We start from the raw sequence: 27,919 nt of genomic DNA on the forward strand, positions 1-27,919 counted from the left end.
GGTACGGAGGAGATGGAGTTCTCCTGTGGTTCCGGTACCGAGGAGGAACATGAACATGTCGAGGTTGAGGATTCTTTCTCCTGGAAGACACGTCACTACTGCGGTAGTGACTTTCATGCCTAGATGAGGAGGGAGAATCCGTCGTTGTCTTCTCCGGCTGTTGGCTCTTCTGCAGGAAGGTTAAGAACTCCTCCTGCTTCTCGGCCAAGAACAGCTTGACAGCTTCATTTAAATCGGGCTGCTGGGAAGACTCGGTGCGATGACTCCTGGAGTGGCTTGTTCCTTCTTCGTGAGAACCGGAGGTAGATGTCTCCCGAGGCCGTTTTTCAGACCTGCGAGCTGGACTAGCTTCCTCACGGTTATCACGAACGGTATTATGGGTGTTATGTGATCTGGTATGCATTTTTTTGGGGTGGAAAAAGGGTCAAAAATTCGCTTTATCACAAATTTGGTTCTCTGTTTCCCACAGACGGCGCCAGTGATGAATCCGCGAATTTCTGATGTTAGTGAATGCAGGAAGATGCAGATCACGACACAGAGATTTTACGTGGTTCGATTTACTGAGGTAAATCTACGTCCACGGGAAGAAATGATGGCAGAGTTGTATTGCTTGATCTGTTTCTTACAGCTTACAATACAGACTTGCTATTTTGTATTTGATCTCTAGAAAGCGAGAGAGTCTAACCCTATCTATCTGATCTAGGTTCTATTTATACAAAGGACCAAGATCGTGGCATGCAGCACCATTTGCTAGGTAGTGGATGTCGTGGAGATCGTGGCGACCTTGCATGGGTCCACTATCCTGCATGAGTTAATGACTGCTTGACACCACTAAATAGATCGTGGGTGTAACGGAAGTCGTGGAGATCCTGCATGAGTCCACTATCTCCTAGTTCGGTCGAATACTGAGACCGAACTGCTGAATTATTGCCGAGCAGCTTTTGCCGATCTGAGAGTAGAGCTCGATGCCGACCTGAGAGCAGAGTTTGATTGGTTGGCTTTTACCGAGCTGTAGGCTGGAGCCGAACTCTTTGGTTGTGCCGAACTGAACTCTTTAGTCATGCCGGACTGATACTCTTTAGTCATGCCGAACTGATACTCTTTCTTGGGCTTTAGGCTGATGGGCTTTACTGCTGTTGGACTTGTTTAGTACGTACTCCATCACTTGGAGCTGTGTTCTTGCACACTCATAAACATTTTCAAATCACCATCTTTCTCAACCGTAGTTGATTTCATCTCGTAATGTGAGAGAGAGGAGGTGATTGAATCTCCCCCCTCTACCACACCGATCGCCGTTTTTTATTGCATTTTTGGCCGGCGGGATCTCTGATCGGGTAATCCGAATTTCTGACTTTGTTATTGTTTCATGCTGGTAGATACCACGATTGAAAAATCGTGTTACCTTTTATTTTTATTTTATGTTTTGGATGAGGAATTAATTGCCGTATCGTTCATATTTCGACTGTTTGGTGTGTAGATTCGCTATAAAAACTGCTAATTAGATTGGTGAAGAAAGAGCAATCTGGTGTTGATTAATTGAGACATTTAATTTCATTCGCTCTTCCTTTTTTGTAGTATGAATTCAAGCATCTGAGCTGCTTCTTTAACTAGAAATAGTACCCTTTATGTTTGCTTATAATTTTGGTTTGAAGATAAAAAAAAATGGATAATCGGTCCTCACCCCATGGTTTAATGCAGCCTTTTGTGATTGCCAGGAAGTAAGTTATACTAATGGGGATGGAAAGTCCTAATCTTCCAAATCATTCATTTAGGCCTTCTTCTGCAGCATCGCCTTATTTATTTTCTGCTCCTGTGGCTGGATCGGAAGCATCAGTCTTTAGGCTTGCACCTCAAGCTCCCTCTCAGTTTCCAACACCTCCGCATTCCTCTGGACCTGTGGTTGGATCACAGGGTCCAGCATTTAGACCTCCCCCACCAGGCAGACCCAATGGACTAGTTAGGCCTACTCCACCACCAGTTTCATCATCATATGGTCCACCGGTTACAGGATTTCGAAATTCCCAAATGCACTCAACCGATCAAGCAGTATTACACACAGGTCAGCCTGTTGTACCTCTTGGTCCTCCTCCAACAGGAACCCCTGCAGGTCCGACGACATTAGCTCCTGTCCCTATTCTATCACAGCCTCAGCCACCTTCAATACCTATGAGATTTCCTGATAGCACCAAAACTGAACAAATCCACACAAATGGTCATCCCTCTCAACCATTTTCATTATCCAGGCCTAATGTCCAACCTTCCTCTGCATCAATGGGGCCATCATATGCCACTGGCAGAGATGCCTATCGACCGTCATTTCCAGGGGAGGCTAATGGGCAACGAAACTCTGTGTTGCAATATCCACCTATGCACACTCCATCCTTTTCCTTACAGCAGGGAGGCTATGGTCCACCAGCAGCTGCATCTCCCTTTCTTGCTCAACAAAGAAGTTATGGTCCACCTGTAACATCTATAGGCTATCCAGGGACCCAAATGCAGCATCATGGCATCCCTCCTCCTACTGCTAATGCACAGGGCTTGGCTGAAGATTTCAGTTCACTCTCTCTTGGATCTGCACCAGGATCATTTGATACAGGTCTTGATGCTGAAGCATTACCAAGGCCATTGGATTGTGATGTTGAACTTAAATCTTTTGCAGAGATGTACCCTATGAATTGTAGTTCTACATTTCTAAGACTGACAACAAGTGGCATACCAAATTCTCAGTCCTTGGCATCAAGGTGGCATTTGTCTCTTGGGGCTGTTGTTTGTCCTCTGGCAGAAGCTCCTGCTGGGGTCGGCCTCCATAACTAATAAGAGGATACATTTTAGTACCTGCACACACGCGCACACACACACACACACACATATATATATAGGAAAATGATCAATACAAAAATTGATTTCAATACAAAATCCAGACCAAATCCTGACCATGAGATTTGGCAATCTAATGGTCAATAATTAAATAAAAACACGGAGGGTCATTATAAAGTAGTTTTAGGTCATATTATAAAATTCAGGTTTGAGGTCATGTTAAGATCATTTTATGTCATCATTACTATAATGACGTAAAAATAAGCTTATGATGACTTAAAAATGACCTTTGTATGCTTGGTTCTGCATTTTTGTATTAAGAATGTGCTTTGCATAGATCAAAACCCCTATATATATATGTATATTGTATCATATCATGTGCTGATTGTCTAGTGTTTTTCATTCAGGAGGAAGTTCCAGTAGTTAATTTCGCCACCACAGGCATCATTCGCTGCAAGAGGTGTCGCACTTACGTAAACCCCTATGTGTCCTTTACGGACAATGGAAGAAAATGGAAGTGCAATATGTGTTCTTTACTCAACGATGGTGACCACTTATTCTGTCAAACGCTTTATGAACTTTATATCGAACATGCCATTATCTTATAAAAAAAATACATTTTCGCATAGTAACATCTAAACTTGTTGAATTAATTATATACTACTATATATATAAAACCCCAACTATATTCAGATACTAGATTTTGTTAAACACTAGAATATGGTGCCTCTATTTGATTAATTAAACTTGAATAAACATTTATATGTTGATCTTAACCAACAAATTAAAAAAGAGATTTAAGGCCATGCATTGATTCATTGACATATCTTGAACTTCTTATGTCCAGTTCAAAGTGATTACTTTGCACACTTGGATGCTAGTGGAAGAAGAGTTGACTTGGATCAACGGCCTGAGCTTTTGAAGGGTAGTATTGAGTTAATAGCTCCAGCAGAATATATGGTCCGCCCTCCAATGCCACCACTATTTTTGTTCCTCATCGATGTATCGGTATCAGCTGCTAAAAGTGGAGTGCTTGAGGTATCATAACTTGTAAATATTCTTTTTGGAAGATACTCACATTATAACTCGGATCCATGGATTGAAATGCTGGTTGCTGTGTTTTTATCGTCAGTATAAAACGTTAGAGTTAACATATGACTGAAAATTTATAAAGTATTTACTTTTTTATAAATAAAAACTTTAATGTGCTAAGTGTAGTAGAAGCTAAAATTCATAAATTAGAGTATGTGAAGTGTGAGAGGATTACATGGATTTCTTTATCTGTTAGAGAGTCCTATTTATGGTGTTTGATTTAGATTTGATCTTAAAATTTATGTCTCACACTCCCAGTAATGCATTTATTGTTCCAAAAATATTATTATCATTCAGATTATCTTCATCGGTGATAGACAAGATGCTATGACATAACAATTTATATTTTGAAAATCGAAAAAGTGAAGCAAATATTCTTTATAATTCATTTCAATTGTTTCATTGTTTCTGGTTATTTTATTTTAATAGATGAATATTCTTTTATACTCCACACGTCCCATTAGTCTTAGCTTGTTCCCCTTTTGGGGTTGTCCCAATAAGCTTGACCTGTTTCCTTTTTTTGAGTAATCACTTAACTTTACACTACATTAAATATGTGGACCAGATACATAACACTATAATCTCACTCTTCTGAATACTCGTGATGAAAAGAAACAGGCCAAGCTTAATGGGACGGAGGGAGTTTTGATTTGGAGAGGAGGAAAGGGAACAAAAGAGCGGTATGTCTTTTTAATAAATAAATAAGATAAAAATGTAGTCATGTTTGTGAGACGACGTTGGATTACCAAGACACCATAAAGAAAGGACATTACATTTTAAACTTAGTAGTGACCTCAAGCCCTCAACTTTCCCTATTCTGTCTCAGCTGCAGACTGCCCCTAGACAAAAAAAATCTACATTCATCACTGTTTATAGTCGAAAATATTTCTTAATATGTATTGCTATCATTTGTACTAAGCACTAACACAAAACCTCTAAAGAACATTATTTGTTTCTACGTGTTATCTTACCAAACCACCAACACATCTTTCCCAAAATGCTGGAAATAACACCAAACAAAGCCTTTAGTTTTTTTTTCTTCATCTGTGTGTAGAACTGCATAAGAAATATTGGATATCTATTTTGAGATTTTATTTCTTTCCAACCACTAAGCAGGTTTAATTATAGTTTCAGTACTGATATAACTGATGGCTAAGGAGAAAATACTTTGACTGGATTATACAACGTACTTATGGGACTCCTTAGTGCCTTTCCTCTATCCTTTCTTTAATCTTTTGAAACTATAGTATGAGCATCTAGTGATGTAACCATTGCTTCTTTCACACTTTCAGGTTAGCTGTTTTACATAGTACTAGCTGATATGGATGGTATTCTTAATGACATCAGAACTCATTAATAGTTTCCACATCTGTCATCAGCTACTCACTTTCTGTATTTGCAATCAGTGATTTTACATGATATAATGCAGGTTGTGGCACAGACTATTAAGTCGAGTTTGGATAACTTGCCTGGTTATCCTCGAACACAGATTGGCTTCATAACTTACAATAGTACAATACATTTCTATAATATGAAGGCAAGTGAGCTCGTTGTGTTATTTAATAAGTACCATTTACAATTTAGTTAAGTCGTTCGAGCACTTATATGTTTCTGCTGTACCAGTCATCTTTAATGCAGCCTCAGATGATGGTCATTTCTGATTTGGATGATGTATTTGTCCCACTACCAGATGATCTTCTGGTCAACCTATCAGAATCCAGAAATGTGGTGGAAGCATTTCTTGATAGTTTGCCCTCAATGTTCCAGGACAACATGAAATTAGAATCAGCATTTGGTCCAGCTCTTAAAGCTGCATTCACGGTTATGGTATGTTCGGTTTTTTAATTAATATTCCTAACTTTTCACTTTACAGTGCTTCATTAGGCTGTAAAGATAGCGGAGGATAGTAGTTGTTTATAAGTCCATTTCGTATCATATGATTGCTCAATGGGAATCAATATATCTTGTATGGAATCAATAGAACTTTCCTTTCTTCACCCTGGCAATATCAAAACCTCAAAAATTGTATTATAGTACTTCTAATTATTATCCATCATAAAATAATGATTTTTTTCATAGGAGTAAAAATTTGTACTCCATATTATATAAAGAATTCTATGTGAAATTGTAATGTGCTCACTGTAATTTTTTTCATAGAGTTCCTGCTTACCAATTAGGAGTCTGAAGTTGAGGAATGAGTGCATTGGCTTACCAGACCACAGGATATTTTGTGCTTCTACCGTCCATATTCAAAGACGAAAGTTCTACTTTTTCCTCCCTAATCTCATCAATCCACACCAGTCATTTTGTAGTTGTTCTCCACTGTCTTATTCATGTTTGATTTTGATTATTGGTACCAATTGATTCCTCTTGGTCACTCTCTGTGAAGTGTTATTCATTTTAGATTTGTGCTAATTTGCTGTTCATTCTGTTCATCTGTTTACAGAGTAAACTTGGAGGTAAAGTGTTGGTTTTCCAGAGTACATTGCCATCACTGGGTATAGGCCGATTGCGGTTGCGGGGAGATGATATTCGAGTTTATGGGACAGATAAGGAGCATTTATTGCGAGCACCTGAAGATCCTTTTTATAAACTGATGGCTGCTGATTTTACAAAATTTCAGATATCTGTGAACATATATGCTTTTAGTGACCAGTACACAGATATAGCATCATTAGGTATTTTTGCTTACGTATGGTAGCATATGATAATTACAGAATCTCGATGCAGAATTAGTGTAGTATTATAATTTACCCACGCACAGCAACATATTTTAATGCCTAAAAGTTCGGCTTGATGCGTCCTGATAAAGTGGATAAAACACAGCATAGCAGGCTATAGTGGCAATCCTTAGAGCTTACACATTTTGTTATCTCTTGGTTTAATGTCAAAGAAAGAAATGATGCTCTTAAAACTATGAAAATTCTCTCTCTGATTTCGTATATGATTGGGATTCTTTTCTACCATTCTATTTAGGAACACTGGCAAAATATTCTGGTGGTCAAGTGTACTATTGTCCAAGTTTCCAATCAAGTACTCATAAATATAAGTTGGCACATGAATTGACTAGAGATCTTACTAGGGAGACTGCTTGGGAGGCGGTGATGCGGATAAGATGTTCCAAAGGTAAATAATATTTTTGGTTGAAAGGATGAAAATCCATTAACTCTGCAGAAAATTTTAAGATAAATCAATCTGAAGATCTTTTTCTTTATAAATCTTTTGTTATATCTTTGATTAAATATATAAAGTACTGGTTACAAGCCTCATGTATTCTTTCCCCACCTTCTTTTTTTGCTTGTAGGAGTACGCTTTACTTCCTATCATGGAAACTTCATGCTAAGATCTACAGACTTACTAGCACTTCCTGCTGTTGATTGTGATAAAGCTTATGCAGCACAGTTATCTCTTGATGAGACTCTATTAACCACACAGACAGTGTATATCCAAGTGGCTCTGTTGTATCCTCATCTCATTTTAATCTTAATATATTTACATAGTCATACTTGGATGTGCTAGACTTTTGTGAATTTAGCTGATGTAATCTTCCGAATTTATGTTTGCACTTTGCCAGTTGTTGCTTCAAAGTGTTTCCTTTCTGGTAATTCGAAGTTATTAATATAACTACCCATTCACCTTTTTGAAGTTCTGGGTGTTCCACCTTCATCTTGTTAAGGTCTTTTGCAATTATCTGGAGTTCTGTCCTCACTTATCATCTTATAATATTATGTGCCATATGAAAAATTGGTAAGTCATTTGGTGGTGTGTTATTACCTCATGAAATTAAAGTTTTGAAGATAGTTGACAGAAGTTCCTTAACCTCTGCGAAGATACACATCCTCATCTGGAGAAAGGCGTATCAGGGTACATACCGCGGCAGCTCCAGTTGTTACTGATCTAGGAGAAATGTATCGCCTGGCTGACACAGGGGCAATTGTTTCTTTGTTTTCAAGGCTAGGTAAGAATTTCTTTTCTCCATATGTCTCAGCAATCGCCCCTCATCTGCTAGACTGCAAAGTAAAATGAGAAGATAGATCCGTCTTCCTTTAATTGATTTTAGTAGACTAATCTGGTTTCGAATTTAAAACAACCTGTTGCGCAGCAATTGAGAAGTCTTTGTCCTATAAGCTGGAAGATGCTCGAAATGCTGTTCAAATTAGGATTGTCAAAGCCCTCAGAGAATACAGAAATCTCTATGCTGTCCAGCATTGTTTGAGTGGAAGGATGATTTACCCTGAATCACTGAAATTCTTACCGTTGTATGGATTAGCATTATGTAAATCTACACCGCTACGTGGTGGATATGGTGATGTGCAACTGGATGAACGCTATGCGGCAGGTTTTACCATGTTGGCTTTACCTGTTAAAAAGTTGCTGAAACTTCTCTATCCAAACCTGGTTCGTGTGGATGATCTTCTTGTAAAAGTAAGTATCTTGCAATTATAGTTTTCTTCTTTGATGCCCGTCAGTTGTTTCTGAAGCAAATCTTGCCCATTCCCAGTCTTCTCCTCAAACCGATGAATCTGGCATCATCAAGATGAGGGTACCTCTTGCTGTGAAGAGCTTAGATGCCAGAGGTCTTTATATCTTTGATGATGGCTTCCGATTTGTTATATGGTTTGGTGGATCTATTTCACCTGATATTGGTAGAAAGTTGCTCGGGGAAGACTTTAGTGGCGACTATTCAAAGGTGGCTTCTTTTTTACCCTTGCATAGTGTCTCTTTCATTAATATTTTAGTACTTTAGGATATAGGCTAAGTAGTTCTGATGTCAAAATGGGTCATGTAGAGTAAACTGATTATTTGAATTGCGCTCTCAAGCTTGCTTGCTTTTGTAAGCTGCTAAAGTTCCTAGTAACACACTCAAATATTCCAAAAGCAAACAAGTAAAAAAAAAGAAAAACGAAAACTCTTTCAGAATACGTCGCACAAGTCTGTTATTCAAAGAACCAGATATTTATGTAATCTTAGAAGATGAAGGCTGCATATTTTCTTGGAATTATCACAAAATTCAATTATGCTGGAGAGGATTTAATTTGGTTTGATTTCAAAACAAGGACTACACTTCTTAACTCGTGATCGTGAAACACTTTAACCATGCCTTGACGTAATAGGGTGCTGATGGGTTCTAATCTATGAATAGTTAGTATCTTCATGACTTATTAAACTGTCTACTTCCTGGTGTTACTTGCTTTTGGCGTATCCAATAATTTGGTCTATTTTTTGCTGAGTCCAGGTTAGCCTTTCTCAACGAGACAATGATATGTCAATAAAACTATGGAAGATGCTTCACAAATTTAGGGAGAGCGACCCATCATATTTTCAGCTATGTCATCTTGTGAGACAAAATGAACAACCAAGAGAAGGTTTTTTCCTACTCATGAATCTAGTGGATGATCAGAATGCTGAGGGAAGTAGCTACGCCAACTGGATTATGCAGCTACACCGACAAGTGCAACAAAATGCATAAATGATAGGTATTGATAATTTTTATTTGGAAAATATCGTATTTTCTCCATATCAATGAAACCGTTTTTTATCCCATTTAGTTGAAGGAGTGATGAGAAAGGAATAATGTCATTAACCCTTGTCTCAGTCCTCTGGAGCTACAAGTTTATGCATAGATGTCGATTGGATAAGTGGCAGTATTTCTTACTCCCTTGTACTTTAATGCCCTTGGATCAACTTTATTTTTTCTTAAATTACATTTTCATGTAGATTTTGATGTTGGATGAGATTTTCACTATTTGTGAGCCATTCCTTTTATTCAGATTTCTGACCTCATGATATTCAGGGAATAGCTTGGTAAGGCTCATAAAACAACATCCATGTGAATAATGACTTTGCATAGGTTGTATCTTTTTGGATTCATTTTAGCAAAGACAATTCAGACTTTATCCTTCATGGATAAATAGGACGAGATCTTCATTATCGAACACCCTTCAATAATACTCAGTTACTATATGAATGTAGGAAAGATGGTATTCAACAATGGTGACAAGAACTGTTAATAATTGTCTGGATTTTGATATATTCAATCTATCTAGCCTTACATTTAGATTCTTAGACTGCATCCTATGACTCTGTTGCACAGCATTATATGTGTTTTAAGTCGAAAACTGCAAATTTTGAAGACTTTCTAGTTTCTGGAGGCACAAAAATAGCCTTAATCTCTATGTCATTATCCACATGATTTCAGTTTCTACTCTCCTGATGATCTTATACTACGGGCAGGCCTTCAGTATTCTGTTTATGCTTGCATTTTTGGAGCAAATGTGCCTTACTTTGTCATCCAGTTGAGAAGGCTTTACAGAATGCTATATTTCAAGTGCAAGGGGGCTCAATGAAATACTTTTGAGGAACCACTTGCTTCATCCATTTTAGCAGTGCCGGAACTCACCTATCACATGATTATAGGTGACGGGGTTAGAGAATCAATTTTTATCACAGATCTTCTATTTGAAGATCATGAGACATTCTTTTTGTTGGTTTTGAAGTTCTGATTCATCAGGAGAACTTCTATTCTAAACTATGACATTCTTTCTGGTTTCGATATTTTGGGTTCGTGGAGCAGAGTGGTGTTAGATAGTAGTAGTTCGTTCCTTCAACTGAATTAGACAGTCACAGAATATTGAAGAAATGCAATAATATTCACATGTTGATGCTTCAAATTTTCCGCTGAGTTCATTCAAGTTGCAATTGAGGTGTGGTTACTGTCTCTCTCAAGAAAGCTAAATTCGATTGTGTGACCAAGTTACGTAGAAGATGACACCTAGAAATTAACATGATTAATAAACCATAAGAGGAGAATCCCTTTTGAGCTGGTTTCATATCAATATTATAAACGAGGATAAGATAACATAATGAAATGATGATGGATAAAATGCAACCAAATTTGTGTTTGATTGGGAAGGCCAGAAAAAGGATCTCAAAAGCATCAAACATAGTTCTCAAGATACTTATCCTCACTTTTATCTTAATACTATATTGTAAGTTAAATCATCCAAGCTTAATACTCCACTATAATGTTTCACCTTCTTTGGAAATCAAGATAACTAAGGATCAATCTTCACGTTAGTTACTCCTCCATCTCCATAAAAACTAAAAATATATACTAATACACCTAAATTTGTGTCTCATAGCCATGTTTACTAATCTTGGAAGTGCCCTATCTAATCCATGGCCTGTTTTTAATCAACTATTCCTCTTCAATGTAACTAACTTCCAAGTATGCAGAGAGTGGGTGAAAATGTTTATACAAAGAATGCTTGGGGTGTGAAATGTATGGCGTGACTACCCTATTTCCACTGCTTGAGTCAACGCAAAATCTGCCATCAATACGGGGAGCGTAACGGTTGACGTTACATACATTTATCATGGAAGTGAGCTGGATCGATGTGTTTAGAGCTTAAACTTAAGACGGATGTATCTAAACATGTCAAGCTAGGTATACTTCTTTGCCACATTGTTTTGTTTCATGTGTTCAATGCATAATTCGACTATTTTCATTTTGTCCATTTCAGTGGTCCAAAAATCACTAAGTAGGGGTGGGTAGGTACGGTATACCTTACCGAAACCACTATGCCGTATACCTTACCGTAAATACGGTATGCGAAAAAATCATACCTTTACCTTACCAAAGTTTTCGGTATACCGAACTTCGGTATACCTTATTTTCGGTATGACGAATTTCCATACCGATACCGTACCTCATTTTCGGTATATCATACCGAAGTTCGGTATACCTTACTTTCAACATCAATTAAAATAGAAAATTAGAGTTTTTAGAATATTATTTATATTTTATAATTTTAAAAATAAATTAAATATAATTTATTCATAATTATATTTATATTTCACAATAGATTTTATAATTTAAAAATATATAAAATATATTTTATATATAATTGTGTTTATATTTTTGTGGTATATACCTTAGTTTACGGTATATACCTTAATTTATGGTATATACCGAATTTCGGTATGCAGCGGTATATCGCGGTATTTGAAAATCCATACCGTTATTTTTCGGTAAGGTATCATACCGTACCGAAAGTCACGGTATACCAAAAATTTGGTATTTTCGATATTTTTTTGGTACGATAAGGCTGGTATTTCGGTATTTCGGTATTTTTCCCCAGCCCTATCACTAAGGCCTCAACGGGGCTGGCGGGCGGTCAGTGTGTGGTCTTACAACCCATTTCATGTGCACATTAATAATTAAATGTAATAATTTAGCCATTTAAATACAAGACTTTTTTTTCTAATATGGGACTAATTAACCCACGTACTAACTAATCTCATAACTTCATATTATTGTGACAAACTTTAACCAATTATTTCTCAATCACCTGTAATCAGTTTAAAAGAAACAAATACTATATCACGGTCATCAACAGTGTAAATTTTTCATCATGGTCCTTAGTTTCAAGTTTCAACTTACATCAAAATCATTAACTAAAAGGAAATGAATGCCACATCCAAAAAAATTAAAAATGTTTAGATACCTCAATTTCGCAATAGCAGCATACGCGATTCACACAACTTTCGATATACTTACGTGGGCCCACATGCCGTACAAAGAGATTAAAATCCAAGCTAAAATCTCCATGCTTTAATACAATAGATTCTCAGTATAAATGTACCATAAAATGACTTATAAAATCTAAAAAAAAGAGATAATGATAAAAACTCGATAGCTTTTAGATTAGTAGACTTGCATACAAAATGTTTTTTCGTATAGTTATAGTATTATAGGAGTAAGTAATCAAGACTTAATTTATGACACCTAATTTCCTACTCTATATCCTTATTTGGTTTCAAGCGTATAATCCACCTAATTGTGTTTTATCCTTATGTAAGCTATAATCAATACTGTGATCTGCGATGAAGAAAAATTTAGAGTTAGTTAGTTCTTCCTCTTAAATTATTCAAAAAATATGAAATACTAATCCCATGAACACGACATCATTTCATGCCGGTTAAAATAGAAAAATCAAAATAAAAGAGAAAAGAAAAAAATAATATTTCTGTCGTGATCCCATTGATAGGTGAAACTGCCACATGATCTGATCTTGCCCGAGGCAAGTTAAGATCATGCTGGCAGCTTCAACTACAACTGGTCCACGTTTCGTAGCTTCTTCCGAGTAGTGAAGAAAAGAGAGACATACATATATAGAGAGAGATGAGGAGGACTTATGCATGAAGTTTCCATTTTGTATTATGGGAAAATTTGAAGGAGAATGGATGGATATATATAGACAGTGAGAAACAAAAGGATGGTTTTTTTCACTAAAAATTAAATTTGTTAATATAGTGGTGGCGTGTTTTATTAGTAGTCAAAAGCAAAGGGTCGAATAATTTAGACAAAGTTGAATATTGTCACGCCCACGCCACCACAACATGCGCCTTAAATAAAGCCTGTCAATACTTAATTTCATTTCATATTTTTCTAGTTTTATTAGGGCCTAGTTTCATTTTTTTTATATATTAAAATTAAAATGTGGTTTATAATATGCATTTATGCATGCGCCTAAATAAACCTTATGTATCAATTAGCATGCATGCGTTTTAAAATAAAACAAAAAATCATGTTTGACTTTTACTATTTCAGTATGACCTCCGTTTGGAAATAGTTTTAAAGTAATCGTAGAGATTTTATTTTATTTGCATTAGATGTGTATTACTATGTGATACAAAAGTAATAAATAATCTAAATTGTTTTTATTAAAATAGGGCATCATTCTCCCTAGCATAACACCATCCTCTCTCTCCCTCTTCCCATCCTGGGCCATATATAGTTACGTGGGGCATTCGAGTTTTACTTGTGTTGAAATGTAATCAATTGACAATAAAGAAAAAGAAAGAATCACAAAACTATGTGCTATGTATATTTTTATATTCAGGTCGGTGGGGTGGAACCCTAACAACTAGTCATTTATGAAAGTAAAAGTTAATCTTCGTCATAATTTAAAGTTTCATCCATCTCCTAAAAGATTTTTTCAATTCTTTTTGCCAATTTGTGTAGTGCCCTCAATTTGGATGGTCAGGTCTGAGTGACAAAACAATTGGTTTTAAATTTTAATTAACTAGTAGATAGTACTCCCTCCGTCCGCCAATTTGTGTAGGGGTCCCACTTGTATATATTAGTTTTAAATGAAATGTGAGTGGAATGAGTTAGTTGAAGGTGGGATCCTATTACCATTTATGGTAAAAGTGAACCGGGACTCCTATTTGCGGATGGACTAAAATGGAAAAACACGACTCATATTCGCGGACTGAGGGAGTATATAGTAGTACTCCCAAATTAATAAAGGAAAACGATATGGTTTGGAATAGTTGGTAATAGTACAAAATTTGTAATTTTACTTTGCAAGTACCAACTCAATCATGTCCTTTCAATCTTTTCTGCAAATTTGATCTTTCAACAAGTGTACTTGCTCTTCTTTAATCTTCTCACACTTGACTTTATAATTTTATAACAGTAATTTTAATGATTTCTCACCTTAATAATTGCTGAACTAAAACAACAGTAAAATTAAAGATGAAACCCTGGTATAGCTGATAGTCTTAGAGCATCCACATTCGTGCTCTTGCAAAAGAGCACGGATGTGGGTCCAAGCCCACTTTTATTACTTTTTTACTCTCTGCTCTTAGGCAAGAGCACAACACTCACATATATGCTCAAGAGTGCCACCATTCTATTATTCAATTTAAATTAAAATATTTCCACAATATTAAAATGCATTAAAAATATCCGGAATACTATTACAAATTACAAAAAAAATTAAAAATTACATAATTAAAATACTAAAAATTACATAATTAAAATACTAAAAATTTAAAATTACATAATTAAAATCCTAAAAAATAAAAAATACATAATTAAAGGCTAAAAAATACCCCCGGGGAAGACTATTCCTCTAGCCCTATCCCCAATGTTCTTTGGAGACCCCGTATCATTGACAAATGTGAATCAAGTTGCTCGGGGGTCATATTTGACCTATCGGCCAAATTGAGTTGGGCCAAAAGGGTCCACAACGAGTTGGTGGAGGGTTGAGGTGGCACAAATGGAGCGGGAGCGGGGGGCGGATGGAGTCGCGGCGCGACGGTGGTTGGTCGGCGCCTTCTTCCTTCTTTGCGGCCGGCGTTGGGAACTGCTCGGGCCGGCGTCGGGGCTACCCAAATTAGCTCCGGCGAGCTGGCTAGCCCCCTCATCCTCGCCGGCGTCGGATAGGGATACCGACCTCGACCGTTTGCTGGGGGAGCTGGAGGAGGATGATACGCCTCCTATACTTCGGATGCACACGCAACTCCTGCCAAGCGCTGAGGTACTTGAACGGTTTTTAATTTATGGATTGGTAGGTCGCCAAGGCGGCACTGATGATGTAGAGCTCGCTCCTACCGCTCCCCGCCGACCGCTCTTCCTGGAGGTAATACCCTGGAACTTTTGGATTTCTTCGTTGGCTCTGAATATGGCATTGCGCACCATACTCTTATTGCACTCGATGGTTCCAGCCGGGCGGTTTTCATTGTACCAGCGAGAGACGCGCCACCAAAACCTATCCCCCCTTTGGTTCGTGCCTATCTTCGGATCTTCGAAGATAATCAAATTGACTTTGAATAATTGATCCATATCCGCCGAAGTGTAAGGGGTGCGGATACCACGAGGAGTAGGAGTAGGAGTAGGAGTACCCACCCGTATCGCCCATCAGGGGCATCTTGGTCGTCCACCGGGTAAGGCCGGTAGCCACCCGGAACTTGAGAACCTTGTGTTTGAAGAGGGGCCGAAAATTGTGTTTCCGGACTAGGAAATGGTTGTGAGCCGAACCATTATTGGTTTCAACCGCGGGAGTCGGAGGGGTGATCGCCGGAGCCGGACATTTTTTTTTTGTAAGTAAGAGTGAAAGATTGAGAATTGATAAGAGAAGATGAGAGAATTTATATGAGAATTGTGTAGTGTGGTGTGAAATTTTTGGTGTGGAAGTGAGGGTATTTATAGATGAAAATGTGAATTTTGGGGAAAAAAATAAATTAAAAGTAGGGAGAAAACGAATATAATTTATTGGGAAGTGAGAAAACATTTTTTTATTTAATTCGGATTTTTAAAATTAAATCCGATTTTTAAAAAAAAAAAGAAAAAGAGAAATTGCCAACGGCATTGCCGTTGGCCAATCAGGCGCCGCCACGTCAGCTGCTCAACGGCACGGACGTGATCGATGCATCGAGCAGCGCCGTGCCAGCGGCAAGAGCACCGCGCCTAGCAGGGGTCAGCCGCGCCAGCGGCACGAACATCGTCCTTGTCAGCGAGCACCGTTGCAGATGCTCTTATACTCCACTTTCTTAAACTTGATTTTTGAATCTTATTGCTAAAAGATTTATTAGGCTCGTTTATTTATGATAAACAATAGCATCCTACCTAATTGGTTATGCTTTCTCAAGACACTTTGTACTACTTTCTAAAATCGATAATCTACATAGACCATTTTTTTAACAAGACGAAAATTGAAACAAACTCATAGACCTCAACCACCCCACCCCACACATCTAAGACTAAAATGCACAAATGATGAAAGCTGGTAACAAGATTTGTACCATGGATACCTTCACCAGTTTCCTAATAAGTGTTTATCCCACAGCCCAATGTAGACAACAACTTCTTTTTAAACATGGAATGCCATTTGTCAGATTCTTGCCATTCCCACATCCAATGTTGTCCAAAAAGCAATTCTTTAAAGACATCACTATGAATATAGTAACATACTCAACTCCAATCTATAAAGCCAAATATATACTCATCACATACAAACATGCAACACCCAACTATTTCTATTTGCTGTCATGACATTGACCCTTTCTCTCTCTCTCATGCTTTTTTTGTATATTTTTAATTTGATTCCTTTGGTTAGGTCCAGGCATAATGGATCCAATTGGTGTATGCAGAGTCATATGTATCAACAAAGTGGAAAACCCTTCATATTCTCATAAAAAGTTCCCACACATAATGGCCTGAAGAAGACTTTCACCAACAATTATGGGTTTTGTCCTAATTATCATGTCCATAACTATGATTAGAAGAAGCATTATAACTGTGATTATTCTAAACTAATCATCCCATTTCTTGCCAAATGGTTGTGGGAGGCTTGGGAAGGAAGTATATAAGTGATGTGTAATGATTGAAACTATGATGGTTTAATTATTTTACTTGCTGGGGTGTCACAGTTGGTATGTTAACCAATCTTATTAAGAATCTTCAATCATTTACACATAACTCAAACTCATTATAGTAAATGTCACATCCAATTCTGATTTTACTCAAACTATTTACATTAAACTCAAACTTAAAAGAATATGAAGTAGTACTTTTTTTACTCACAAAATTTCAAAAAGTGATTTATGTTTGTTTTAGTGTAAACCTAATATTTTACTCAAAAACAAAAAATAGGATTGCTTTTGAAGTAGCATTGAAACTAATTGTCTACTCCATTTTAGGGTTTAGTGTAACAAAAAATAGGATTCCTTTTGAAGTAGCATTGAAACTAATTGTCTACTCCATTTTAGGGTTTAGTGTAACGTTGAAGATGATCTTAGTGATCAGTATTGTGGGCTCGCATTCGTTGGATTGGTAAAGAACTTGCCTTGCAACGCCTTACTAATCTATCTCACATTTGGTGTGTTTCTTGTTCTTTGTAAGGGATGAAAAACTTAAATGGTCCTTGAACTATTGTTTACATGCTCACAAATGGTCCATGTGTCTTTCTTCAGTTTTTGACCTTGTAGGACGAAAATGCCCCCAAACACCTAAAAAGTACTATTAAGACTTCATGTAATAGCTCGATTATTGAATTTATTACTTATATTTCTGTCAAATACCTAATATGGTACTAATAAAAATATCTTATTGTTCTATTTTCGGAGAGTTAACACAAGCTGCCCAAATACTTGCCAGCTCATTTATTTAAATTTAAATAGATAGAAAAAATAGAATTAAATTTTCACGATATTGGAGATACTGATGGAGTTTAAATTTTAATATTATCTCTAGATCAAGTTTTAAGATTGATTAGAGTTTGTCATTATATATATTAGACATAAGAGCATCCACAATAACGGATGTCCTGGCGGACTTCGGACCGGCGTGCCGGACGTCCTCCATTAGGCAGCATGCATAAGGATACGGACGTCCGCTGCGGACACCGGAGTTCCGCGGCTTGCAGGGACGTCCGTCGGGATGTCCGCCATTGCGTTGACACGACGAACGTCCCGATTTTTTATTGTTTTTTGTAGATGTCCTTGGGGATGTCCGTCATTGTGTAGTAGAATGTCCTTATGACGTGGCAGTGCAGTGAGATGTCCTTATGACGTGGCAGGAGGTGTTTTTGGGAAGTCCGTCGGGATGTCCGCCGGGACATCCGTCCCATTGTGGATGCTCTAAGGATTGGTTTAATTTATTTAAATTTTCACGATATCTGGATTAGAGTTCTACTAAAATTAGCCTTGTATGCTCTGTTTTCCATGTAAACCCTGTCATTGATACTTTATGGGTGTTTATGTTTTTATGGGCAAAATTTGGACTCATTTACAATTACAAGTTATGGGCTTTGAATAAAGTATAGTCAAAATATTGATTTGGGCTTGGGCTTGGGCTTTAAATTTAAGTTCAAGTTGACTCGATACCAAATAAATGGGATCAGATCAATGCATAGTTAGGCGATTGAATTATAAACATTTTCTCTAATTGGGTATTCAAACACTGTAATATGAATCAGAAAGTGGTTATCAAAATTTATACTCTTCAATCGGGTCTTTATTTTAACTTTGTATTATGACTATGTTATGATTCATATTACAATGTTTACTAAACTATGCCACTTGTATCAAATTGGCCTCTAAATTTTAATTTGCTTACCCTAAATTCGTAATCCACATATAAGTATATACTGCATTTTCTCTAATCGGGTCTCCAAACAAATTAAAGTTTATTCTATTCCACGTATAAGTCTATAACTATACATATTTACTATTTACCTCAATTATATTTTAATTGAAACATTTATATAAGTATCTAACCAAACCAATTATCATACAAAAAGGTTGAAACCCCAACCCTAAGGGTCTCACACATCCCAGTCCGACAGTATTGTGAGGGGTATAAAATCAGAGTACGCAGTGATCCGCTAAGGGGGAGGGCCTAACCCACGGCTTACCAGAAGCCCACCTCCCAAGGCCTCACACTTGTGCCAAAGAGGACCTAAACCCTATTGTGAGGGGTATTAAATCAAGGTACGCAGTTACCCGCTAAGGGGGAGGGCCTAACCCACTGCCTACCAGAAGCCCACCTCCCAAGGCTTCACACTTGTGACAGAGTAGTGTTGCAACTACACGACAGTAGTGGGATTTGATCCTTGACCAATCATACAAATCTGTCCCTTCAGAACCAACTGTGCTCTACTCCTACGGACTAACCAAACACTTAATTCTCTAGGACTTGTTATACATAAACTAAGCTATAATATGTCTCAAAGCTCAAAGATCTACTCGCAGAAGAACGTCAAAATTGAAAACTAGTGTTTGCATTTCTTAATTAAAATAAATAAGTACGGGTTGAGTGTGAGCTTCGGGTTGTTCAGCAAAATTGACAATTATACTTAATAGAGTAAATGTGATATTTGGGATTAAAATAATTTGTCAATCACTTTCCTTCACTATAATGTTTGTAAAATTATGAATGTGCCTTCTAGATATCACACATTTCATTTATTTTGAAGCACGTGCAACTATGGCCAAGATGCATGTTCACTATTGAATCTACCTTTTTCAGGATTACCTATTTAATCTGAGATAAATTTTTATTAGAAATCTTGTGGAATATGATAATTGTTCTTTAGGAAAACACAAAATAGTGGAAAAGTAGCATAGAATGAAAATAACATCGTAAGTTTGGATATTACCAAACCATAAAACCTTGACAAAAATAAGTTAGTAGTCATTAAGAATATCATGTAAGGAGCTTCTAACAATCCGTTGTCGTCCAGCGGTTAGGATATCTGGCTTTCACCCAGGAGACCCGGGTTCGATTCCCGGCAACGGAAATTTTGTTTTCTCGATGTTTTTAGATTATTTTCTTAGTATTTTTTATTTTTTATTTTTTATTTACACATACACAATATATTCCTGCATATTTATTTAACTAGTTTTAATACGTGAGACATAGTTTTATTTAAATTCAAAACAATACTTCCATATACATAAATATATTCCCACATAGTTCATTTAGTTTTATTGTTTATATAATAAAAATGAGTTATAGTAAGATTTATAATAACAAGTGTACGCTATGATTGTTTTAAATATTAGCTGGGCATTAGTAGTGATAAACACATAACTATATGTTATACTATTAACTTTTTAAGGAGTAGCTAGGCATTATCTTTCCACATATAGACTAATATTTTTTAATCATGTTATACTACTAACCTTTTCAGGAATAGCTAGGTATTATCTCTTCTAGATTAATATTTTGAACTAAATTAACAATTTTAGTCTGTAAAATTGACACTGTCATTGATAAGTTGATGACTCTAAATGGTCGCCCACAGAATAGTGATCCAAAGAATGTAGGTATGGGGAAGAAGTTAGTCGTGATCAACATGGTAATGACAAACAAGAATGTATAGAATTATGTAACATAAACATCTTTTCAAAAAAAAAAACATAAACATATATTTTGAATATTATAAATAATAAAAGAATTTAATGATATATATATTTCAAATCCTGAAATAAGATATTTGAGAAACATAAAAGCACAATTGAAATGCATAAAAGAATGATATAAGAAAATTTAAACTATTATTTTTTTTAATTAAATTGTAGTAGGCATATTCAATACTTCCTCCGTTCCATAATAGTGGAGACATTTCTTTTCGGCACGGAGATTAAGAAAAATGTGTGTAATGTATTAAATAAAAAGTTAAAGTAGAAGAGAGGAAAAGTAGAGATAATAAAGTAAGAAAGATGGAAAATTAAGTGAGAAGAAAAATGTTGACTTTTATTAAAAATGGAAATGACTCCACTAATATGGAACGTACCAAAATAGCAAAATGACTCTACTACTATAGAACAGAGGAAAAACGCATCCTCACATTGCACACGTCCTCTTTCCCCCTCTCTCGTGCCAAATCACATTTGCCAAAAAGAAAAGAAGAAAATGGAGGGATCTTCATTTATTTGTTTAAATAAAAGTAGTGCTTTTCAAAGTGACGCATTCTCAATAAATCTAAGGCCACAATCATAATTTGAGAGCAATAGAACAATCCCTGGCCGCCAAAAAGATTATCACCGACAATGTCTTGACTGAAAAAAAATCAAATCAAATGGCAATTTTAGAAAATATCAAACCGACCAAATTCCTAGGTTTATTTTTTGTCGTTGTCCTCCACCCACTTTTATTTATTTTCAATGAAAATAGCTAAGATATATACCTAAGTTAAATAATATTCACAAGTTTCGTTGATTTTATTTCATGGAATCATGAGAAAGGAAAAAAATCTAGAGCTCTATCAACTCTTCATCAAATGAAAAATGGAACAACCTCGGCTTTATTTATTTATTTATTTATTTTTTTAATTTGAATATTTTTTTATTGATGTGGAATGCAGTTCCCAAATAAAAAGATACTCCTATACACGACCAGGCAAGATAACAAAGTACTAAAACACATTACAAGGTTCATTTATTCATGTTTTTATTTTATTTTATTTTATTTTATTTTATTTCTAAGTGGTCATTGAAATCATTATAGTTCAATGTAAATTTCTATACTTCAGTTCGATCATTTAGTTAAATAGGTGAATTTTCGAGTTCAATTCCCTCATGTCAACGACCTCACACTTTTTATGCCGTTTGAAACATCACCAGGTATATCGTTAATTTATACATACATGTGACAATTGAAAAAAGTTGTACAAATAAGATAAATATTCTTTCTTCAAATGTTACCAAATTTCATGATTTACATAATTATTATCTGTATAGTTTTTGTATATATTTATATATTATAAATATAGGATCCTTAATAATTAAAAATATGGATGTTCATTTTATTGTTAGCATTTAATCTGATTAGCCTCATGAGCTAATCCAAAACCTGAATTTTGGGGATCATCGTTCAAATCTTTTAATCTGATTATCTCATAATTCAAGTAAGTATATATTTTTCTTAAATAGATCAAACTTCAAGTACTTATTTTCCCGTTCACTTAAAAATGTCAGTTTCCCTTGCCTCTTGGAGTATCACAATAAAGGGAAATAATTACTCCATTCGTCACCTAAGAGTATGAATTTTGGATTCGACATGAGTTTTAATAAATAAAGGGAAAAGTAAGAGAGAGAAATAAAGTATTGTGAAAATAATGTCAGTGGAGAGTGGGGTCCACATTATTATAATGGTATAAGTGTTAATAGTAATGTTATAAGTTGTAAATAAAATGATGTGTAGGGGATAGTATGTTGTTTGAAATTTTCAAAATTAGAAAGTTCATACTCTTTAGGGACGGACGAAAAATGAAATAGTTCATACTCTTTGGGGACTGGAGGGAGTATGTTTTTAAATAATGGAAACAATCACAAGCACCTAAAATCTAGATTTTAGTAATACTACTCCTTCCATCCATAAAAATTAGTCTCATTTGTGACAGCACATATTTTAATAACTAGGAGAGGGAATAGAAAAAGTTAGCGAAAGAAAATAACAAAAATGTTGATAAAGTAAAAAAAAAACTTTCCACTATTTTTTTATAAATACTCTAAAATAGCAATATGAGACCATTTTTCGTGGACATAGAGCATGAAACAAGCGTTACCAAATAAAGAACAAACATTAGTATTATTGTATTAATACAACATGCAACAGAAATAACAACATCAACCGTAATAGTTATAACAATAAATCTGAAGAATCAAATTAACCACGAAATCTGTTTTCAAATCGCTCAATTCCCTCTAGGGGTGTCGAAACGGGTACCCGGAGAACCGGGTACCCGTACCTGTTTGTAGCCAAAATCTTTATCCCGTTACCCGACCCGCACAGTGACGGGTACCCGCCTTGTCGGGTACGGGTATCTCATACCCGACAGGCGGGTACCCGTACCTGACTCGTTTAAAATATATTCATCATGTTGGGGTTGCATGAAAAATTGCTGACAACCAACTCACCATGCACCAGCTTAATAAAAAATTAATTTACCAAATACTCATCCAGCACATAGGTTACGTGTTATAATTCTAAAACTCATCCCCAAATACTTGCCACCTAAATCTATATTTTAATGCATAAAGAGGTTGCATGAAAGAGTATGCAATATTTTGTAAACACATAACAAAATTTTGTTTCAGTTTTAATAATTTTCAACACAGTTTCTTAGAAATTGGGGCAGCAATCTGGAAGTTATTGACTTGAGCCCTTACCTTCTTCGTGGCAGGGGTCGGCGGCTGATGTGGGTGGTGGCGGGCGGCCGGTGCGGGTGGCGGCTGGTGGCGGCGCGGGTGTGAAGAGTAGACAATTTAGGGCAATGGACAAAAGACATCAGAGTTAATCTTAAAACGTGTATTAATTAAAATTACGGTAATGGACAAAAGACTTAAACGGATATTAATTACAAAATTTAATACAATATTTATATTTAAACGGGTAACCTGAAACTCAATACCCGTACCAGAACCCGTTCCCACTTATGTCGGGTAGCGGGTACCCGAAACCCGACGGGTAACGGTCGGGTGTGCGGTACCCAATACCCGCTACCCGTTTCGACACCCCTAATTCCCTCGATGATTATAACTAACCATAATCTCACTACAGAATTTCATCCAAATATTTTAAACCTAATGAGCCACATCACTACAATTAAACCCATTCCTATGCATCTTATCCATCTTCATCCCTCTTTTCCTCATCAAATTCCTGATCAAACAAATCCTTCCAAAATCCCTCGTCCAGCTCTCTATCGTAGTTCGCGAGCTGCTCGAAATTCGAACCCTCGCCATCGCTCGCCAGTTTCGCCTTCCCCAGACGCTGCATTTGCAGGGCGAGCGTCTCGAGCTCGGACATCTCAAATCCACCAACCTCGACCTTAACATCTTTATTCAGCCCTTTGTCATTTCGACTCGTCCCCATCCCTGCAATATCCTCAATCAGCCTCGACCGCTTAATAGAGACGTCCTGGTCCAGATCCTTCCCCTTGTCCCTCTGCTGCACCAACTGATTCATAAAATCAGGATTCTGCATTGCCTTGGACAAGAATCTCATCATCTGCTGCTGCTTCTTCTCTGTTCCTTCCAATCTCTGCTCCATTTGTTGAAGGTACAACCTGTTGCTCTGCTGCTGCTGCCTCAGCTTCACCAGCTCCATCGTCAGCACGTGCTTGTCTCGCCTCAGCCGGTCAGCCTCGCCGTCTTGCTCGACCGCCTCTGCCTTTTTTCTCCTAATGTTCTTCAAGAGATGCCTTTGGCCCCTCAAAAACTCCTCATTTGCGAACTCCCATTTCTCGGAATCGATCTTCTTGAACCCCTGCGCCAATAATGTATCAAATTCCACTCCTCTGAATGGAATTTCACTAATCAATTTGGATAAAATTAAATAACAGTAATCAAGCCTTTGCCTCTTTTCCATATTAAAACTAAGAAGAACTTACATATGTGTTGAGCTGTCTGACGAAGCTAGAGAAGTTGTTGTGCTTGAAGTAGGCAGGCAAGAGCAGAGATGCGAATGCGTTAGGATCCCAAACAACAAAGCTGTGGCCGCCTCTGCTCCAAGAAACGATGTTTGCGGTGGAGGAGTCGTCAACCATGTCGAAGGTCTTGGTCAGAAACGGCGGCGGCCCGGCTTCATGCAGCCCCTCCGTCGGTTGTGGAGGCTCTGGATCAGATGACTCAAACTCCTCCTTCACTCGGAATCTTGAGTTCATTATTACTATCAAGATTTTGCCAAAATTGAAAAAATGAAGAAATTAATTTTACTAGTTTGAGTAGTAGTATATAGTATGTTGTTGTTCAATATTTGTGCCGAAATTGCATAGAGGTGCGGAAAGTACATTACTTGTATATATATTTTCCGACAGTATTTGAGAATTGAGGGAGGAGCTTTCTTCTTTGGGAAGTACTTAGTTTGGATTGATAGGATGGTTGGGCTATTTTGTTGTGTTTAAATATAGAAATGAAGTATTAAGTGAATTATTTATTTGAAGAAGGTTTTTATTTTATTTTTAGAAACTTCTCGAGTTCTGGAAGATTCAGGTTTGCAGCAATTTAATTATTGTAGAGTAGGAGTATTTATTTATTTATTTTGGTTGTTTTGTCGTTGGATTCTTGTTTTGGCCATTGGCATTGGTCGGTATATCAATGGATATTTTTGGGAGAAGAGGGCATATTGCTTCCCGCGTGTCGATTAAGCATTCTCCGTTGTATATCAAAGTCAATAAATTTTATTGTAGTACTACTTTTTATTCTTTTCTGATGTCTATAAATCAAATAGTAACTAATGATTTAAGCTGATGATAAAAAAAATGAAATAAAATGAGAAGCTAAACATCATTTTTTGATAATTCTGTAAAGAACAATTTTTATATTAAAACTGAATACTTGTAGAAGTATATGGAGAGAGTATAATACTTATTGATTACAATTTTTATAGAGTAAATTGGAGTATATGTAATATTTAGGATAAATATGATGATAATCGTGATATGATTGACATAAAATATTTCTTTAATAAAGTAGTAGTATGATATTTAGGGATATTTATCTAAATTGAAATGCAAAATATTTGGATTATGGGGGTGGTAAGTTGGTCAAATTTACTTTTATTTATTACCAATAATAATTGGTAGTAAAAAAAACTTTGAACTGGCGGACAGTGGCAATTACTTTTATTAATAATTAGTTATAAAATGCTTATAGATATTAATTTTCAAATAATTTTATTAATGTTTAATTACAGTTTCTTAATTTATAGTTCAAATATAATAATTAAATTAAATTTAGTTAATAATATGTGTATTAATTAATTAAAAAGAAAATGAACGCCGCGAGTCTCAATTGAAGATTAGGGATCCAATAGAATCGAACCATTTCGCGGTAATTAACAGTATGATGTATTGTATTTATGGTATTTATGAGTATTATTTTACTATTTTTGATGGCATTGGATGAAAAAATTTGAGGGCAAGTATAGTGGCAGATAAGGCCACCCGCAACGCGTTACGCGGGTGGCTCGAAGCCCGTTCCTCCGTGTGACGAGACGCGCGTGGGACGCGTTGCAGCGTCCCGTCGCATCCCCAGCCTGCCGAGACACCCGTCTCTCCGAGACGTCTCGCCACGCGCGCGCCCGACGTGACGCGCTCCGGCGCCATGCGTGACGCCCACTCGCCGCCCCGTGAGTGGGTTTCGTCACGCTGACGCAATAAATCATTTTCTTAAAAAAATTTTGAATTTAATAAAAAAAAATTTAAATTCGAAAAACGGTAATATTACCGTTTTTTGACCGTTTTCCTATTTTTTTTACTCTATAAATACTCATATTTCATCTTCATTTCACACACAAACACACATCTATTCTTCTCAAATCATCTCTCTTTCAATTCCAATTTTCATCTCAAATCAACTCTTTTATTCTTCCCCCAAAGTTAATCGATCTAATGGATCCATATGAGCAAATGCGTCGAATAATGGAAGAATCACTTGAAGAAGATCGACGCTGGGAGGCGGAGTAAGCCGCGCCGCCCCAAAGACTCTCTCGGACTTACATCCATCGTAACCGGGAGGAAGCTGCAGCAAGGTTAGTCCGCGACTACTTCTGCGATAACCCGGTTTGGGGAGATACATACTTCCGTCGACGTTTCTGCATGCGGAAACCTCTATTTCTCCACATCGCAAATACATTGGCAGCCCGGGAAGAGTTCTTCCAAGAAAGGCTCGACGCCATCTGCCGTCCCAGCCACACGACTAAAGGTGAGCAAAAAAACCTGAAACCGAATATCCGAACTGAACCAAACCGAATTTTGAAATTCAGTTCGGTTATTTCGGTTTTTCGGTTCGGTTCGGTTTTGAAAATAAAAAAATTTCGGTTTTTCGGTTTGGGCGAAGAAAAAAACCGAATAACCGAATAACCGAATTTATTCAATTATTTATTTTATTATATATATGTTACTATTATTTAATTATAACTAAAAGTAAAAGCCGTAATTGGAAACTCACGTTTCTGAATTCTAAAAGTAAATGCCCTAATTCTGATTTATTTTGATGTAATGTGTTGAAACTATTGAAGACATTTTGGTTGATGTTTTTTATTGTGGAATGTTGATCGCTTATTTGTATTTGTTGGTTAATGCCTTTAATGGATTAGGGATGTTATCATTTTTATCATGTTATGTTTTGTAGGTTGAAAATTTCTAAGTTTTTGTACTGTTTTCTTTCTCTCCAGATTTTGGTTTTTAATTTGGTTTTCGGTTTAAGATTTTTTGATTTTTCAGTTTTTTATATAATTTCAGTTTTTCGGTTTAGTTTGGGTTTTTAAGTTCGGTTTTCGATTTTCGGTTTTTTGGTTTTCGGTTTCGGTTCGGTTTTAGTTTTAGGCGAAATTCGGTTTCGGGTTCGGTTCGGTTTTAGTTTTAGTTTTAGGCAAAACCCGAATGCACACCCCTATACACGACGCTGCAGAAATATACTGCAGCAATCCGTCAATTTGCGACTGGACAAACGGCGGATGTATTCGACGAATACCTCCACATTGGAGAAAGCACTGGGAGAATGTGCTTGATCCAATTCTGCAAAGGCGTCCGGGCAGCCTTCACCGACGAATTTTTCCAGAGGCCAAGCACGACAGATTATCTGTTTCTGCTCCACCTTCACGAAGAAGTACACGGATTCCCCGGGTTTCTTGGCAGCGTCGATTGAATGCACTAGCAATGGAAGAATTGCCCTGTGGCATGAAGGGGGTCGTACACTAGCGGCCACA

At 36.6% G+C, this 27,919-nt stretch overlaps 2 protein-coding genes and 1 non-coding gene across 4 annotated transcripts; 2 read left to right on the top strand and 1 right to left on the bottom strand.

The window, feature by feature from the left end:
- Positions 1–1,214: 1,214 nt before the first annotated feature.
- On the top strand, positions 1,215–10,580 carry LOC121794430 (protein transport protein Sec24-like At3g07100). Its single transcript, XM_042192587.1, has 14 exons — positions 1,215–1,334; positions 1,699–2,796; positions 3,225–3,363; positions 3,665–3,855; positions 5,339–5,446; positions 5,533–5,736; positions 6,356–6,587; positions 6,886–7,035; positions 7,214–7,370; positions 7,740–7,867; positions 8,012–8,334; positions 8,411–8,599; positions 9,146–9,386; positions 10,144–10,580. The coding sequence occupies exons 2-13, from the start codon at positions 1,732–1,734 to the stop codon at positions 9,377–9,379; spliced, it is 3,120 nt and encodes a 1,039-aa protein (XP_042048521.1). The 5' UTR covers positions 1,215–1,334; positions 1,699–1,731; the 3' UTR covers positions 9,380–9,386; positions 10,144–10,580.
- A 9,348-nt stretch (positions 10,581–19,928) lies between these two features.
- On the top strand, positions 19,929–20,000 carry TRNAE-UUC. Its single transcript has one exon. It is a non-coding gene; the product is annotated as a tRNA-Glu (tRNA).
- Positions 20,001–23,728: 3,728 nt separating this feature from the next.
- Positions 23,729–25,094, bottom strand: LOC121794197 (heat stress transcription factor A-7a-like). Of its 2 annotated transcripts, XM_042192258.1 has the most exons (3): positions 25,004–25,094; positions 24,600–24,877; positions 23,729–24,475 (listed from the first exon to the last, which is right to left on the bottom strand). In XM_042192258.1, exons 2-3 carry the CDS (start codon positions 24,870–24,872, stop codon positions 23,834–23,836), a joined length of 915 nt encoding a protein of 304 aa, XP_042048192.1. In that variant the 5' UTR covers positions 24,873–24,877; positions 25,004–25,094; the 3' UTR covers positions 23,729–23,833. The 2 variants fall into 2 exon arrangements, with proteins under 2 accessions (XP_042048192.1, XP_042048191.1); XM_042192257.1 differs by having other exon boundaries at positions 24,600–25,041.
- Between the last annotated feature and the right edge of the window lie 2,825 nt (positions 25,095–27,919).

Source organism: Salvia splendens, chromosome 3 (genome assembly GCF_004379255.2).
Source record: "Salvia splendens isolate huo1 chromosome 3, SspV2, whole genome shotgun sequence".
In the NCBI taxonomy this organism is placed as follows: Eukaryota; Viridiplantae; Streptophyta; class Magnoliopsida; order Lamiales; family Lamiaceae; genus Salvia; species Salvia splendens.